General features: G+C 32.6%; 1 protein-coding gene across 1 annotated transcript; it reads left to right on the forward strand.

Annotated features, from left to right (window-relative positions):
* Positions 1 to 1,986: 1,986 nt before the first annotated feature.
* Positions 1,987 to 2,811, forward strand: LOC143598814 (uncharacterized). Its single transcript, XM_077076936.1, has one exon. It carries the CDS (start codon positions 1,987 to 1,989, stop codon positions 2,809 to 2,811), a length of 825 nt encoding a protein of 274 aa, XP_076933051.1.
* Positions 2,812 to 18,807: the final 15,996 nt, after the last annotated feature.

Raw genomic sequence — 18,807 nt, forward strand, 5'->3', positions numbered from 1 at the left:
AAAGATTTACTAACGGTCCAAGCTTCCACGGTAGCTTCGGAGTCTGCTTTTTCTGTTTCTGGCAGGGTTATATCGATTAGGAGGACTCAACTCACTGCACAAGCTATAGAGATGTCGATTTGCTACAAGGATTACTTGGACTCTTTAGATAGGGCACAACATCAACGCTCACTCGAGGGGGAAATGGAGTATGAAGCGGGCTTGTATGAAGACGAGGTCAATGAAGGACACACTCAACCAGTGACCGATGAAGAAGCCGCGTACGACGATTACCTAAGAAATAGCTCGGGATCGGGTAGCGAAGAAAATTAGTTAAAGAAACAGCAAAAATGGAAGCAAATCATGAGTAAGAAACAGCAAGTTGTTCATGTAATCGTGTCTAAGCATTCTTTTTCCTAATATGTGTTCTTATTTACTTGTTGATTTGGATTTTTCTAATTTAGTTAAAGAAACAGCAAACATGGAGGCAAATCATGAACAAACTGCGATTGGGAACAACAGGAGCATCTGCTAGTTCACGATTTAATGTTTGTATTTTTGAGTTAAATCATGAACAACAGTTCTTGGCAGAGATTTCTTCAGTGTTAATGATTTAATGTTTGTATTTTGAGTTACGAATATGCGATAACGATTTAATGTTTGTATTTTTAATGTAAAAACTATAAATGAAAGTTAAGTGTTTTTAATCTTTGGTTTGTTGAAAACACATTCACCAACACACACTCATACTCATCTTCCAAGCAAAGAACCCTAACAACGAAAGCAAAGAATGGCTTCGGTCAGTCCGTTTTGCCTTTAGTTACCGGTTTGTTTATACTGTGAAAAAATAATGGTCTTCATTAAGTACAAAATATAAAAAACAAATATTCGTATTTGAAACCGCGAAATTTAAAAAAAAAAAAAAAAAAACCGGTTAATAAAAAAACCGGTTTATTAACCGGTTCTAACCGGTTTCTAAACCGGTCCTAACCGGTTAGACCGGTTAGGGTTTTGACAGCAAAAAACCGGTTATTAACCGGTCCGGTTATTAACCGAACCGGTTTTTTCCGAGCCAAAAAAAACCGGTCCGGTTAATAACCGAACCGGTTTTTAAAAAAAAACCGGTTTGTGCACCTCTAATGCGGGGTGATAAAAATACAAGAAATATATCATTTCTAGTAAATAAAATTTAGAAATTTGGACAAATAAGGATCTTGATGTGAGATTGCTTTCTAGCATGTTGATTATTATAATCATGCTAAATTATCATTTATCAGGGTTTATTGATATGAAAAAAAACTAAAAATATAAAATTTCATTTTAAATCAACTTAAATTCATTTTAATCTATTATTGTTATGAACCAAGCACGTCACGTTACAATGTGGCAAAGTACCGTTAGAATTAAATACATAACTTTTCGATTTTCATTAACAAAAAAATAATCAACAATATGAAAATAGTACATTAATAACTATCCATACAATTTACTATAAATATATAATTAAATAAATAACTTTGTTAGTACAAATATGGTCTTCCATATTATTATTTCATAAATTCTATTGCCAACCCATTTGACGTAGGCGCCACTTCATGACTTCATTGCAAGACCGCGTTATAAATTCATACCAAAACATGACCTTGGGTCGGCACTTTCCTTTATACCCAATTTAAATCCTCCTCCTTTTCTGTTACTTTGTTCTTTACACAAGTGGAGATTTAATATTTAATTTACAAAGTTATTATAAGTTTGTGTGGGTCAAGACAATCAATGCATCTGTACAAAGGTCTTAAAGAAAGCTTTCGTCTTGTTAGTTTTCCAACTATTTTCCATCATGTGAACTTTGGCCAAAAGAGTCATCTTTCTTGGCTCTTCTGAGTCTTTTTGGCTTAAATATTCTCATAGGGTAGACTTTTAAGTAATGGGTCTTCCTTAAACTTGAGAAAAACCCAATCCTTTTTTTTGACATGTATTGTGAGTTTCTTGAATCTTGAATTGCAAAACATGTCATCTTTTAGTGGTCTAGAGATTGGTTTGGGTGTCCTCTTTGGATGCATCCTCTTGGTTCTATCTGCTGTGCTTTGCCATATTCTATGGTGGAAAAAGAGGGTCTCCAATAACACAGAAGATGTTGAAAACAAACATTTTTCATCTTCCAATATTACCCCTAGAACACACTACTCTTCTTACACTTCTTGTTGGAAAGCCTACAAATCCTCCAACACCCAAGAAAAAGATTTGCAAACCCATATCAAACAACAAGATTCAGACATGGGTGTGGATAAAGAAGGATTGGATGATGAGAGCTTGGATCTTGAGCTCATGAGGCTGCATAACCTAGGTGGACCACCTAGGTTTCTGTTCACAATCAATGAAGAGACCAAAGAAGATTTGGAATCTGAGGTGAGCAAAAGGGTGTCAAGAACAGGAAGTTTAAGTGACATTCTTGATACTTTGGACACACCATTTTTGTCTCCTCTTGCTTCACCATTGAAGGTCCCACAACAACACAATCTGGAAGCTTATAATCACCATGGGCTGAATCCTCTGTTTGACTCCAATGAATTTGGTTTTAACAAGATGAGATCTTCACCACCACCCACATTCAAGTTCTTGAGAGATGCAGAGGAGAAGCTTTTGAAAAGATTGATGCAAATGGAAGGTGAGAAAAAGGTAATCACCAAGAATATGGATAAAGATTCTCCAAGAAAAGAAGAGGAAAAAGATGGTGCTTTTGTGAAATGTGTTGTTAGTAAGGGCAAAAGTGAAGGTGGGCATCATCTAGTTTCAACAAATTCAAAGGTTCTTCCATTGCCTTGTTCTCCATGACTCCATCTACTACAATGACCCCAAATGACAAGAATTGGTGAGTGGTGGATTTACCAATTCTAACGTTTTTCTCTCCTTAATTTGCTCTGTTTGATTTATTTCTTGTATTATTTAATATGGTAAAAGGAATATATACTTGTGCAGTGGTGGATTTAAGAATTTTTTTCGGGTGGTGCACTACTTAAGATGCTTCAATTTCATAGAGTCGGGTATAAAAAAATTTTGGGTCGGTTTGGGGTTCGGGCAAAGTTCATTACACAATAAAAATACGATAAAATAATAAAAGACTTCTAAGTAGATATGGCCGTCTAATTTCATCTTTTTGACTTGGGTGATAAGATGAATTGGTTGCCTTTCGGAAGGATCCCATGAAAGATCATCCAAATTTATTTTTGACGGTTTACTACTTGAAGACGATGATCCAAGGTTCGATGGTTCTCTTTGGAAATATCTCGTGTTGTCCATAAAAACTAAGAAACTAACAAACTAACAAATTAAAACTAAATTTAGCAAATAACTTAACAACTAACAACATAAAAAACAATTAACAAGAACAAGTAATTAGCATTTAACAAATGAATGTGAACAAACCTTCAAAGTGGGAGAATTCGAGCTTTAAGGAAAACTAGAAGGCTAAAGGCGTGTGGAGTGTGGCTGGCCGGAAAAAGAGAGGGCCAGCGGCAGTGGGCGGTCGTCAGAGAATAGGCCAGGCCGTTCGGCGATGCCGCGATGGTATGGTGGTAGGACTGGCAGCCGCAGGTGGCTGTGTGTGGGCGTGAGTCGTGAGAGGCAGCGGCTGATGAGTGATGTGTGTTAAAACTGAAAACCCTAAATTGATATAACACATAAGGCTTAATTGAAAAAAAAAGTTCAAAAAAACGTATCAAAACCGGATCGAACCCGCGACCTAACACTTACAAAACCAAGTTTTAACCAATAGACCAGCTCTTATAGTTGAAAATAGGGTGGTTCCTTCATAATTTATAAGGTGGTTCCTATAATATTTTCTACACAAAAGTATACTATTATTTCGAAACTCGGGTGGTTCCTCGGAACCACCCCTTTCTATATAAATCCGCCCCTGTACTTGTGTTTAATCCAATAGGTAAATATATAAGTCGGTAAGAACTAAGAACCATCCACAATCCAAGATTACCAGTGATGTTTTGTGTCAAAGACGTAATTGTTGTTGATTTTAGTTTTATAAATTCTTTTAGGTAGCCGAGATTTATTTAATACCAAGAAGAAATCCTAACGAGCTTTTTTACGGATTTGGATGTGCAGAGTAAAAGCTTGTTCATGACTGTTATGATCTCCTGATTCGACGAATAACATTCTACATCGTGCAATCTCTTTTGTTGTTAGAATCTAAGATATCATTTGCAATGTAATTAACTATTTACTATTTACTTCTTTGTAGGTAAGTTTATACTTGACCATTATCCTTTTCGTATTTATGTAATCTAAATTTTCATAATTCACCACCTAAGTTTATACTAAGGGACACGAGGGAAAGCTATTTACTATTTTCAAATTTATGTAATCTCATGTTTGTATTTGGTGGGGTGGTAAGGTGGTAAGTGAAGCATAATATTTAGCTGGTAAAAAAAGTAATCTAAAATCTGAATGTTACTCGGTTTCATTAACAACAAAAAAATAATAATGAACTTGTAATTACTTAAATATTGATTTATAAGAATCTTTGATTCTCATTTTTTACATTTATAATTCATTACACAGTTTATACATTACTTTTCACCTTTTTTAAAAGATATATATATATACCGCACTATAATAATTAAAATATACAAGTAATCGCCGTTGTTTACAGCCTTCAATTCAAAGTTAGCAACTTAGCATCATTTGTATCTTTTTGCACAAAAGATTAAAAGTGTTACGAAAAACACTCTAGCATTAACATTAGAACTCTACACTATTATAGTGTGATGGAATTGTATTAAGAAAAGTGCACCAAGTTGAAAGCATCACTACACAATGCACTAAAACTCAGTTTCAGTTTTAAATGCTTAATCGTTAATATCTAATACTTTATGTACTTACTAGTTTTTATCTTTCATATTACAGGGTTGTTTTACATTATTTGTTTCTAGTATTTATATATTTTTTTATCTTAATATTGTTTATTGTAATATGATTTGATAATGAAAATATTTCACAAATAAATGAGATATTATAACCCGGTTTAAAAGATATCTGGGTTTGGTGAGACCCATGACCCGCTTAATTTTTTTACTATAAAATTGTTTATTAATTATAAATAATATCTTTTTTTAAAAAAAATCAGATATTAATTTTTAGTATATCCTTATTTTATAGGATTTTCACAACAAATATTTGGTGAGACTAATTTTTAATTTAATGAGATGTTATAACCTGTTTAAAAGCTATTTGGGTTTAGTGAGACCCATACCCATGAATTCGGGTCAAATACATAAGAAGCATTCATTTACAAATAAATCAATCTGGTGGCTTGAGAGAAGGCAGGAAGTAACCAGAGAGCTTTTAAATGTTTCGTTTATATATATTACTAGTTTTTATCCCCCCGTATTATGGGATTCTTTTAAATTAATTTTTTTTAATATTTATATATATTTTTTTGGTTTTTAATTTTATTTATTATAAGAAAGTTAATAATATACTTAGGAATTGATAAGGAAAGAGTTTCACAAATAAATGAGATGCTATAATATGGTTTAAAAGCTATCTGGGTTTGGTGAGATCCATGACCCGCTTGTTTTTTTAACTATAAAATTGTTTGCTTAATATTAATAATATCTTTCAAAAAATCGGATATTAATTTGTAGTATATCCCTATTTTATAGGATTTTCATATCAAATATTTGATGAGATTAACTTTTAACTTCAAGAGATGTTATAACTTATTTGAGGGCTATCTGGATTTGGTGAGACCTATACCTGTGAATTCGGGTCAAATACATGAGAAACATTCATTTACAAATAAAGCAATCTGGTGACTTGAAAGAATGTAAGAAACAACCAAAAAGCTTTTAAAGGTTTCGTTTATATACATTTAAGATATTATAGATTGATATTATGTTTGAAATAAGTGAATAATTACTACAAATTTAACATAAAGACTTAAATAAAATATATTATCATATTTTTTTCATCAATGTTGTCAAAAGTAATATTTAACTAGGATAATATCCCGTGTTACACCGGGTGGAAAACGTATTAACAAACAACATAAAATATAAACTAAACATTCGGTCAACACAAATATTTGACATAAGTTTTTTACCCTCAGATGTTACAAAAGATGTTAAACTATATCTATAACATAAAAAGAAAATACTTTATAAATAAACAATGCAATGAATAAGAAATAATATAACATAAATAAACCATTAGACCTGAAAAAAAATAAAAAACACATATTAGTAAAAGATTTTGTAATATTAATTGAAACCTAAGTTTACAAACACATACCAACTTTAAACTGTATCACATTAAGTTTTCAAAAATCTCATTGTAAACAGCTTTATTTAATTTTTTAAATGTTCCTAATTGTTCTAAAGAACGTTTTTTTCTTTTTTCTTTTAGAGTGTTTTTTATAAATAATTTTCAGAGATATCTATATTTTTATAGCATTTTTCATGTCATTTCTTAATAAATAAATAAATAAAACTTAAAGAACATTCGGTTTAATCATCATTCACCGGTTCTTCTTCTTTCCTCACGAGTAAATTAAATCATTGACAAGGTGGTTATTAATTAGAATAAATAGACTTAGGTGCTGTTTGTTTTTCCTCAGAAGCACTTCTCCACCTCTTTTGTCTGCACTGAGAAGAGGGCGCGCAGACGTTGGGCTCTGCAGTGTGTTTGTTTTTTCGAAGACGTTTCATTAAAAATCGTATGCGCGCCCTCTTCTCCCAGAAGTGTTGGTATTATTACTTCTTAACCTCTTCTACCCATTTTATTTCATCGATCATCATCCTCCTCCTAACCCTAACTCCACTCCTCCTCCTAACTCCTCTCCACTGCCGCCGGCCGCTCCACTCACCACGCCGGCTACCTCCACACCGCCGGCCGCAACCCGCCGGCTACCTCCACACCGCCGACGCTCCACTCACACGCCGCCGCCGCTCCATTCACCACGCTGCCGCCGCTGCTCCGGCATCTTCTTGAAGGTAATGATTCATTTTAGGGTTATGCTTTCTTTCTATTATTTCAACTCTGTGAATAGGTGATTATATCTTGTTCTAATCGATTGATTAATATGTTTTGATTTTGTTGGTCTGATGCAATTGAGAATTTGCCGGTGAATTCATAGTTTTTTGATGATTTCTATTAGAAGTTGTGAGGTTTGTTGTTTGGGTTTCTGTATATGTGTTATGAATTATGGTTGTTAGTTTAAAGATCTCGTGATCGGATCTGTGATTAGTTTAGATTGGAGATGTTCACATTAATGAAATCAATGAACACAGAGTTCTAGATCGTAGATCAATAAATGAAATCTTATAACTACAATTCAACTGCATTTTCTCAAATAATATGTTTTTGTTTTGTTGATCTGATTCATTTGACAATTTGCTCAGTGAAGTTCTGTTATTTGCTTTGAATTCATAGGTTTTGTTGATTTTCGTTTGATATTGTGATTTTCCTTGTGCATGTTAGTGGTCATATTTACGTGTTATGAAATTGTGATGTTTGTATTTACATAGTCAATGTTTGTTATCCGTGTTTCTCATAAACTATACATCTCTGAGGATATGATCCACAATAGGAGTTCCGAATTCATAGACACGTAGAATCAAACTATACATCTCTGTTGAAGACCTTTTTTATTTATATTTCAGTTTATTTAAATTTCAGCTTATTTTAGCAGTCTGCAGATGTTAAAAAACAAACAGTCTTCTTGTTGCAGACTGCAGAGTTTTGGTCCACCTCTTCTGCTACAGATGTTGGCAGATGTGGTTTCGCAGTCTTCTGACATTTTACCTCTGAAAAACAAACAGCACCTTAATCATGGAGTTAATTACATTAACTTGAATAAATAGATTTAATTACAGAATTAATTGAATTAAATTGAAATGCTTATTTTAATTTAGTGGATTAAAAATAATTATGAATATGTGAAAATTATTGATATGAAAATGTGATTTCATGGAATCCTATGTGAATAATAGGCTAGAATAAGGACATGTGGAGAGAATCATCTTATTTTAATATATTAGTAAGATAGGTAAAATGTATATAAATGTAGGTGATGTAACCGGTAAAACATTAGTTACAATAAAATTTTATAAAGAAACTGCAAATACTTAAAAATGATGAGAAGACCATGTTACACTCTCACTCTACAATTACTTACATTCTTGCAATCTTGCTACTCTTTACTCTTCCATGCATATATTTATTCTTAAGGCAGGAGTTGATCATAAAAAGAAAAATGTTTTTTTTTCCTCAACAATGTTTTGTTTTGCATTTTTGGTGAAATTTCCTCTTATCGTAAAGGGATTTTGATACTTATATGATAAAATGGGATTGTCATGGTTTAAGACTTTGGGTATGTTTGGTATGAGGTACTGGAGTAGATGAGGGATGAAATGGACATGACAATGGAATGGACAAATGAATGAAATTGATCATTACCATTCCATTGTCATGTTTGGTTACCATGTAAGAATGAAATGATTAACCTTTATTATTATTAAAATTTTTATTAGTAATATATAAAAAATAAATAAAAATAAAAATAAATAATATTAATAACAAATGAATATTTATAATAACTATTTTTAGGACCCTCGTGCTGCAACTAGATCGTTAAACCGTATATGCGTTGTGAAATGTTAACTAATCAAATTTAAAAAAAATATATACTGATAATATAGTAATAGTTCTAATATAATAATAATTATAATATAATATACAAAACAATAATGACAATTTTATAATAATAATATAATAACTATAATTGGAAAATAATAATAATTATTATTATAATATAACTATAATTTTAGAATACTAATAATAATGATTGTTGACTTTTTGACTTTTTCATTCCTTGAAGGAATGGAAAAAAAATACCCATACCTAAAAGAATGAAAATCTTAAAAATGGAAGGAGTTTATTCCATTTGAAATTATCCATTCCATTCATGCAAGGTAACCAAACATGTTTTTTTTTAGTCTTTTGGAATGACTTATTACATTCCACCTTCCATTCCTCCATAACAAACACTACCTTTGTCTAATTGCAAGTAATGGAAGAAAAGCTATACATTTTCCAATACTTGTTTCTTAGTCAAATGCTTGGTGAATTGCTTTTTTTTTTAAATGAATAACGAATAAAACCCAGCTACCCGGGATAATCAATTGGCCAAAGGCAACCCCATATGCCCATGAGCACAAACAACGCTGAGTAGCCAAATCCCAGCATCTCCTGTTCCAGGCAAAACCTGCCGCATGAAGGCCTACTACGGTAAAACACAGTTATGATTGCATTCGAACTTGAGACTTTGCGACCTCTAGCCTAATTATTCACTTCCCCTCTAATATCAATTGAACGTACTTTCCAAAATCAAGCTTATTTCAAAATTAGCTCGTTTGTAAATGAAACAGGCCCGGGTTAAGATAAGCTAGCCTGTTTCTCTCATTAAATTAAATTAAAATCTTAATATACATAATTAGCTATAAATTTTAAAAGTTATGCATTATATGTATATTTTAAAAATTATACATTAAAAAATTTGTATTGTTTTAAATGGAGTTATAGAGCTTAAAAAAGGCTTGAGATGAATGGATTGGATGTATGCGTGGGCTCTTGGGTGGACAAAAGTGAAATTGCACTAATTTTGACGTTATTTTATTAATTTTGTGAAAATAGCGTTAAAAATGACGGAAGGTTAATCAGGCATCATGTGGTGGCGTTGATAGCCGAAAGACAAGGCTGCATGCACCAATCGACTTGGGTGTCGATGGTTGAGTGTTTTGTGCCTTACGTCCAAGGCTTGATGCAAAACCACTATTGAGCCGAGTGTCTCACTGGAAGCAGCCTCTTTATTCCTATGGGGTAGAGGTAAGACAGTCTACATCTTACCCTCATCAGACCCTACCATAGCTTTGCTATTTGTGAGATTTACTGAGTACGATGATGATGATGATGAAATGGATTGGATGTGAATTAAAGTTGTGACTTATTAAAGCATGAGATAAATCATTGTCCAAGAAACAATACTGTTGTATTTGACGTGTTTGCAACGTGTCAAAGGAGAAAACCTATATGGGTAGAATTTTAGAAAAATTATTAGCACGCGTGAATACTTTGTATTTTATGATCAATTCATGTTATATATACATGTACATGCATGTCGGAAAAGACGTTGGAAAACACAATTTCCTATGCTTTTCTGACGGAAAGTTGCGTAGGAAACACACCAGTTTCAAAGTTGTATACTATATTCATCCTTTTGTTGTTTGCATATGTGAATACCCCTATTTTTCTTAACATGCGTATGTGCATACATTTATTAATATTGTGACCGCATGGATATACATTTATTTCGTTTGAATGTATACTACATGGATGTGGTTATTTTAATATAACTTTGCATGTGCAAATGGATGCTACGAGAAAAGTGATGGAAGTTTAATTACATGTACATGTTTAGGGGTATTCATTATTTAAATCACGATTGAATATCCTGAAATTTGAACCGAAACAAAATTGAGTAACCTGACATTCGAGCCGAACTGGGTTTGAGTAGTCCGAAATTTGAACCAAAATAATTTGAATTATTTTTTTAAAATTTATATTCAATTAACCCAAATTCGGTTTGGACACCTCTAGATTGCTACACATGTCTAACTTAGTGAAAGAATATTAGTAGAGAACTAGAGATGGAGAAAGTAAATAAGTGAGTGAGAGAATTAATTGAAGTGACATCTGTTACCAATTACCATATACGTCAGGAAGGCTTGCCAACTATCATCATCACCAACTGAATCATCATCAGCTAACCACCATCACTTGAGCATCATAAACCGATTTTAATGATTGTTCTAGGGTTCTGATGATCTTAATAAATAAGGGTTTTACTAAAAAAAGGTTCCTACATGCTCAATCTAAGGCTACAAAGATTTGGGGACGAAAATGCTAAGTTTTCCGGGAAAATGTGAGTTTTTCGGTCAAAAACGTTTTTCCGATGACATGTAACTAACGGCGTTAGCATTTTGTTAGTCGCGAACCGTTGGGAACAAATATGATAAAGGCGAGATCGTTATCAGCCAATTCGTTAGTTGGGATCGATAACAACCAAAAGATGATAGCTGAGATTAGTAAAAATCAACAGACCATTTTTTTAATAGCATTTGTAACCACCCCTAATAATCGGGTGAGCCTTCCTAAGACGGGATGCCAATCGTCACACTGTTTCGATGCTCCAGACCTGACTCACCCAATAACACCATCAAAGAGGAATCTCAAGCCTTAAGCGAGATTGGTTTTACAAATTATGAGCTATGAATTGAAAGCTCCTATACATATTATCTATTTGGGATTTCTTAGAACAAAGGAATCGTAGGTGGTTCAATTCCATCGTTGTAAATTATAATCATGTTTTCCTCACATGTAATTTGGTTGGAAGATTGGATTAAAGTGCAGAATGATACATCTTTTCTAAAGTTCAAACTCTTAATTATTTAATTAACACGTTAAAATATATGGTGGGTGGGCTTTTGATAATCACTCCTATTGAATGATGTGGTGTCTTCGTCACTCTTATTGTTTGCACATGTTCTTGTTCTTTCAATTCTATGCTCTACTGCTTTAAATTAAACTTTGCAAAGGCTTAGTTGCAAAATCCCTTAAGCTACCTACTTTAGACAACTTTAAGTTTAATCACATGAGATGTAAATTAGCTTCAACGAATGATCCGCTATATGACCTGACCATGTATCCATTAGGTACTCGAACAAGAGATTCTTCTCTATGTTTGAATTGTGCCGGCAAGACACATGTGAAAGTAACTTTATAAAACTTTTACAAGAATATTAAGTGATTTCAAGAATACAACCCTTGTCATAATAATAACACTCATTCATGGTTAAATGCAAAATGCCCTACACGTTTTTGACTATTGAGTTAGGAAAAAGCCAATTGAGAGAAGTTAGTTAAAGTGAAAGTGCCGGCGGATGCATTTTGAGTGGAGTCATTTTACCCAACAATTAACTAACAAATGGCATTGTCAACACCCAATATCGCTTAAATCCTGACCAAGTGATTTCGAAAAAGAAAATTATTAACGAAAGAATAGCTAAACAATATGGCTGTTGAATAAGTAGAAGCTATCATTGGTTTCAACAAACTAATGGCATGGAAAAAAGATGTTTGGAATTGTTTATTAGTTAGGGTGAACAAAATAAAGCAATAAAACCAAACCAGTAGCAGGGTCCAAAGGGCGGAGCCCTGACTAAGGTCGACATATTAGATGCTATGTCAAAATGGCCGCTCTCTCAAGAGAAACCTTAATTTCAAATTGGAAGCAACCATCAATAGTTTCTGGATCCATTCCCAGTAACCAAATTCCCCCATCAATTGGTCAATTACGCATTTTTCATCCGGTTCGAAATTCTCACGTAAAAACCGTACTAAATTCTTGCCTCGTCTAAGTTTTATTCGATTGAGTATTTAAAGAACCACCAAACAATTTCAATTTGAAAGTATCATACGACTTTTAGAATCCAGAAAATTATCACAAAATTCCCCAACATCAATTTACTTAAGAAAAAAATGAAATTTTTGAAGTTTGAGTATTGAAGTATGCCATGATTGATTAAGCAACCAAAAGTTAAGTTAGCAGATTATGTTGCATGTTACTTATTTTAGGGCTAGGTATGAAATTTCATGTCGCGCTAACTTTGCAACGAAATTAGATCTACTTATTCTAATAAAAGAATATTGCGGGGCACGCGTCACTTGGAGATTCATTCATAGCTTAAATTTTCCCTTAAATTATTCTTCTGTTTTTAATGAAAATATATTTATGTCAGTGTAATTAAAATATATCAATGCATCCTTTAATCGAATAACCAATTACCTAAATTATAGAGATTAAAAATATGCGAGTATTTATATCAATGTAATCAAAATATTTATATCTAATGAAATCAGATCTAACTTTTTTTTTATTAAATCAATTTATACACTTTTGGGTGTAGGAGATGAATGTGGTAAAATTTAATTAATAGTGTTTATAGGTCTAAGATGATAAAGACAAAAAAAATATGAATGCAACATATTCATTCAACCTTAATGATGCATGGTGTTTTTATCTATCTTTTCCGAAACTTTAATGCAAAAGCATGTTTTATTCATACTAATTTTATATATAATATTATTTTATTATATCATTCATAATGAAACATTTTATCATCTTTTGTTAGAATTTGTTATTTTATTAAAAAATATAATTACAACTTATAACATCACTTGATGTAGTTTTGTCATGATTATGTAGAAATTGCGTTAGAATATACCACGTATTCGTATGAATATTATAAAACACAATTTAAACTTATGAAATCATTTAATTTGATAAAATATAGTATTTTTTTAAATATAATAAGTTAATTTCTATTGCTTAATTATATTTATTTTAAATAATTGTATTTGAAAAAAACACATCAACCTTTCATTCTAACCTTCATTTTTGCATAAAACATACAAACTTTTATCATTTTGTTAATTTCTTAAATATCAAACTCATATCAAAGTTCCCTTAAAAGTAATATAAATATTCATGCATTCTTATTACCATTTCTTAAAAAAATGTAAATAAATGACATTAGAAAAATTAGGACACTACAATAAACGGTAAATAAAGAAAGTGTTGCATACATCTGACCCAATACTTGGGGTCAAGGATCCATGATTCGTGAATCTAGTAGTCTATTCGACAACCTTAAATGACAATCCCATGATGATCGTTGCAGAGATCTTGCCTCCAATTAGGGTTATGGTCCGTATTCGATTTATAGTGAGTTTTAACAAATAGTTAATATATTTGGTTAGTAAAATTAGGGTTAAGCCTAAGTGTAGTTTGAATTATGATTAGGGTTTTGTCTTTATAATTTGTGTACATTTGTTCATTTTGAGACAAAGATATACATATAACATACATGCTATTATGAGAAAAGAAAAAAAATTATTTTCACCTTTTAAGACGTTCTTATACAACTATGAGGGTAGGGGATATGGACATATGGACCCTTAAACTTTTCAAGTGCCACTTAATCGTCACATCAATTTTTTTTTCCAAATCCTCAAACTGCATGGTATGGACCAATAGCTTCCAAACCGATCAAACCTTCATAAAACAAACAAAGATCTCATGCACTCGCTCAACAAGCCTTGCATTTGGACATGCTTGAGCAGATCTTGGTGGTTTCCGTCCATGTCAAACGACATGTCACGATCACTATCTTTAACGATCAAGTCTGAATAATACCAACTTCCTACCTCCTACGTCACCTTAAAATCCTGGCTAGTCTGTATCATAGAGGAGTTAACACGTGTATCGCTTTGGAAGTAGGTAATTTCAATTACATTTTTGATACAAGCATTGCTCAAATTGTTCTCATCGTTGATGAATTCTCCATATTTGGTTAACAACCTAATACCCTCCTTTTTATCGGATTTGCCATTCAAAAAAGGGTTGCGGCGCAACTTGTTGCCCGCTTACCTGTCTTTTTATTGTAATTGGATCCTTTTGTGAAATTATATAAGATTATTATATATAGAAAAAAAAAAGTTTTTTTTGTGACCCTAACAATGTTATAATCTCTGTCATATTCCAAAGCAGCCGATAAAATATTTATACCATGAAGATAAAATGCCAGCTTTTATTTTATTTATTATATTTTAGAATGGTAAACTCATACTTCTAAATCTAAACTTTTTAAAACCCTCACTACTTGGGTGGAAACACCTTTGTCAAAATCAAAGTTTTAACAATAATGGGGGGAACAAGCGAGACATGGATAAGAAAGAAGCTTAACAGATAGCTGGTTAGGAGTTTATGACGCTATGACAATTGGCCCCAGTTTCAATTATTATTTTCTAAACGTTTTATAGTTCTAAGGCGTAAATGTGGTTCCATGCCGACTTGTTTTTTAGAATTATTTTTAAACATGTTAGAGCATTCTCATCCCATCCCCCATCTTCAAACCAAAAACTACACTAAAACTCACTTTATTTTCTCTCTTCATTTCAATTAAATAATACTTTTTATACCTTTTATCATTACCTTTTCTCTTTCCTTCACTCACAACCATTTTCAAAATATATTAAAAAGTTATAGGGGATGAACAGTAACTTTTCAAATATACAGACTAATCACTACTTTTTCTAAAATATAAAAACTCTTCACTCACATCACCCTGAATCACTCTCTAAATTATAAAAACACCCTTCACATAATATAAGGGGTTGGATGAGAATGCTCTTAGAATTGAATCAATTAATATATATATAATACATGAGTAAATGGCCTCTTAAATTTTAAGAGGTATAATCACTATTACATAAATTACAATCGCTAATGCAAACAAATTTGAAAATCTAGGGATAATATAGTCTTTGCTTGCATCATGATGTACGGTTAAAGTGTTAAAACAATTTAGTTTTAAAACCTTAAACTTACAAAACTTATTAAATAGTTACATATTTAACCCGCCGCATTGCGCGGGCACGGTGTTAGTAGTAAACAAAACTACGCTTGAACATCACGCTGTTACATAAAACCTTAAACTTAAGGGTAAGTTTTCTGTATTTCTTTATCCTTTTGTTTTTACCTAATCTTTTCTTTTTTTTTTTATTCTTTTTTCAATAAAAAATGTTTTTATTATTAACTATTTTTGTAATTCATACTTCCTACTGAGAGTTCATCATGATATCCAAAAAGAAAAAATAATAAAGTTAACAATATTCATTTTGTAGAGTACTGATGTTCAACAGAAGAATTAAAACCTAAATACATATATTGGTTTTCTCAATTTAAAATGCAAAATCAAAGAAGGTTGATAATATTGACATGATCCATCAAACTTCATCTTAATTTATGATCTTTTCATCACATTTAACTGATTTTTACATATATCTCTTTTTTAAAAGAGCTTATTACATATTTACCCTATCCTTAAATATTAATTATATATTTCCCTTCTTATATAAAATTACCCAATTACCCTCCCTTGTTTCCTATCTGAAACAACGGATCTCAAGTTCTCATTTCCCTTTTGCAAACCTTAGTTGAACATTGATCTCCCAATATGTCGATATGCACTGACATCGACATACAATTTAGGAATCAGTTGTTAGGGATTGGCGAACGCTGGAATTTGGCAATTGATTGTTTCCTCTCCAACGATCTCGTTAGGTTCATCCTATTTCTAATTCCATAAAATTGATACAGTCCTTAGAGTGCCCCTAAAAGGGATTCGGTTACCATCTTAGAGATGTAATTATACCAAATTTTATAATTTCTCACATATTCCTACAAAGTCATATGTTTTTCTCGAATCCATTCCGAAATCAAAACTAATTTTTAGTTTCACTCAAGTTGTAATCGTACAAAGACGATAACACGAAAAGAAAATGAAAAGAAGAGAGAATTTTATTGCTCCAGAATAAAAAATTACATACAAATGAAAGCAAACAAAGTATATATACACCAACATATGCGGTGCATATGTTGTGCACATAACATATGCGGCGCGCATGTTGATGAACACAACATATGCTCTCACACCCCCCTCAAGTTGGAGGTTGAGAAAACCCCAACTTGCGCAAAAGCTCATGAAAATGAGGTCCTGGTAAGCTCTTGGTAAATAGATCAGTAAGCTGGTCCGTTGTCTTCGTATGTATCAAATTGATGATATCTTCTAGTAATTTCTTGTGAACAAAATGGCAATAAATCTTTATATGCTTGGTTCGCTCATGGAAGACAGGGTTCTTGGCAATATAAATTGTAGCTTGACTATCACATTTGAGGTTAACCAGAGTGATATCAAGGACATGAAACTTAGTAAGAAGTCTTGTTAACCATGCAAGCTTAGCAGTAACACGACGAAGCGATCGATACTCAGCTTCAGCAGAACTTAAAGAAACAGTGGGTTGTTTCTTGGATTTCCAAGAGATTGGAGAACCTCCAAGAGAAATATAAAACCCACTGACCGATCGTCGAGTATTAGAACAAGCCGCCCAATCTGAATCACAGAAAGTTGCTAAGTCAAAAGAAGGATTATTGTTAAAAAATAGTCATTGAGATACAGTTCCTTTGGCATAAGAAAGAGTGTGAAGAGCAGCCGTCCAATGAGGGAGCCGTGGATCTTTCATAAATTGACTTAAAAACTGAATAGCAAAAGCAATATCTGGTCTTGTGTGAGTAAGATAATTGAGTTTACCAACAAGTTTCCTGTATTGTAAAGGTTCAGCAATAGCAACACCTTCATGAGCTTTTAGCTCTAATGATGAGGTAATGGAGAATTGGTGATAGAGAGATTGAAAGTGTCAAATTCTGCAAGCATGTCTTTTGCAAATTTATGTTGACACATGATAACACCTTTAGTTGTATAAAGAACCTCCATTCCCAAAAAATATTAAGTGTCCCCAAATCTTTAATCTTGTAAGAAGAATCCAGAAAAGATTTAAGATCATTGATCTCTTCCAAATTTTTTCCGGTTACCAAAATGCCATCAACATATAAAGCGACATAAACGACAGAGGAGCCCATGGATTTGGAAAACAGAGAGTGATCATTCTGGGAACTTATATACCCTCTTGTCTTCAAAGCAGATGACAATTTTCCATACAATTGTCGAGAAGCCTGTTTTAAACCATATAAGGATTTCTGAAGTTTAAGCACTTGTGATTTGGTAGCTCCATACAAGGCGGTGGTAGCATATAAATGTCTTAATCTAAATCTCCATGTAGAAAAGCATTATCAACATTAAGTTGAAAAGGTGGCCAACTTCGTTTGGTAGCAATAGCAACCAGACTTCGAATGATGGTCATTTTAATAACAGGAGAAAAAGTTTCATTATAATCAATCCCCTTCTTTCGAGTATCTCATCTTACCACCAATCGTGCTTTACAACGTTCAACCATGCCATCTGCTCGGTGTTTGACTTTAAACACCCATTTGCTTTTAATGGCCTTCTTTCCAGGAGGAAGATCGACAACAACCCAAGTATTAGTATTTTCAAAAGCCTGAAACTCTGCTTTCATGGCATCATGCCAGGCAGGAATAGTTGCAGCTTCTTTATATGAAGTGGGCTCATGTAAATCAGAATTGTTATGGTCAGAGATTGACAGGAAGGAAGGAGTTGAGAAGAAGGACAAGACACAGAAGAGGAGCGCGGATTAGTAACATTGAGAAAGCAATGGTGAGAAGAATCAGAGTGATTACAGACATAGTCTTTCAAATAAAAAGGGGGAATAGAAGTTCTGAATGACCTTCTAACAGAAGGATCATTAGAAGGAGGAATATGACTATCAGAAGTGGCAGAAGAATGAGGAATGGAATCGGGAATAGTATTAGAAACGGAAGCAGGAGAATGATCATCAAAAATCTGATTGATGATGTCAATAGATGGAAAAACAAAACTGTCTTTAGATTTGGTGATTGAAGGAAATAAAGTTTCAAAGAAAACAACATCTCTTGATATGATGACCTTATTTTTGTCAAGATCATATAATCTGTAAGCCTTTTTACCAAGAGGATATCCCAGAAAAACACAAGGAATAGCCCTTGGTTTGAATTTCTCACGTCCATGACTCAAAGTGAAAGCGTAAGGAAGACAACCAAAAGACTTCATGTGAGCATAATAGGGAAGTCTTCCTGTTAAAACCTTATATGGGGTTTTATTGTTAAGAATTTTAGTGAGAAATCGATTAATCAAATGTGTTGCAGTTAAAACAAAATCACCCCAAAACTGAACAGGAAGTTTA

This window comes from Bidens hawaiensis, unplaced genomic scaffold, assembly GCF_021521415.1.
Source record: "Bidens hawaiensis isolate Kalapana, Puna unplaced genomic scaffold, B.hawaiensis_p1.1 tig00050865_1, whole genome shotgun sequence".
NCBI classification, from domain to species: domain Eukaryota; kingdom Viridiplantae; phylum Streptophyta; class Magnoliopsida; order Asterales; family Asteraceae; genus Bidens; species Bidens hawaiensis.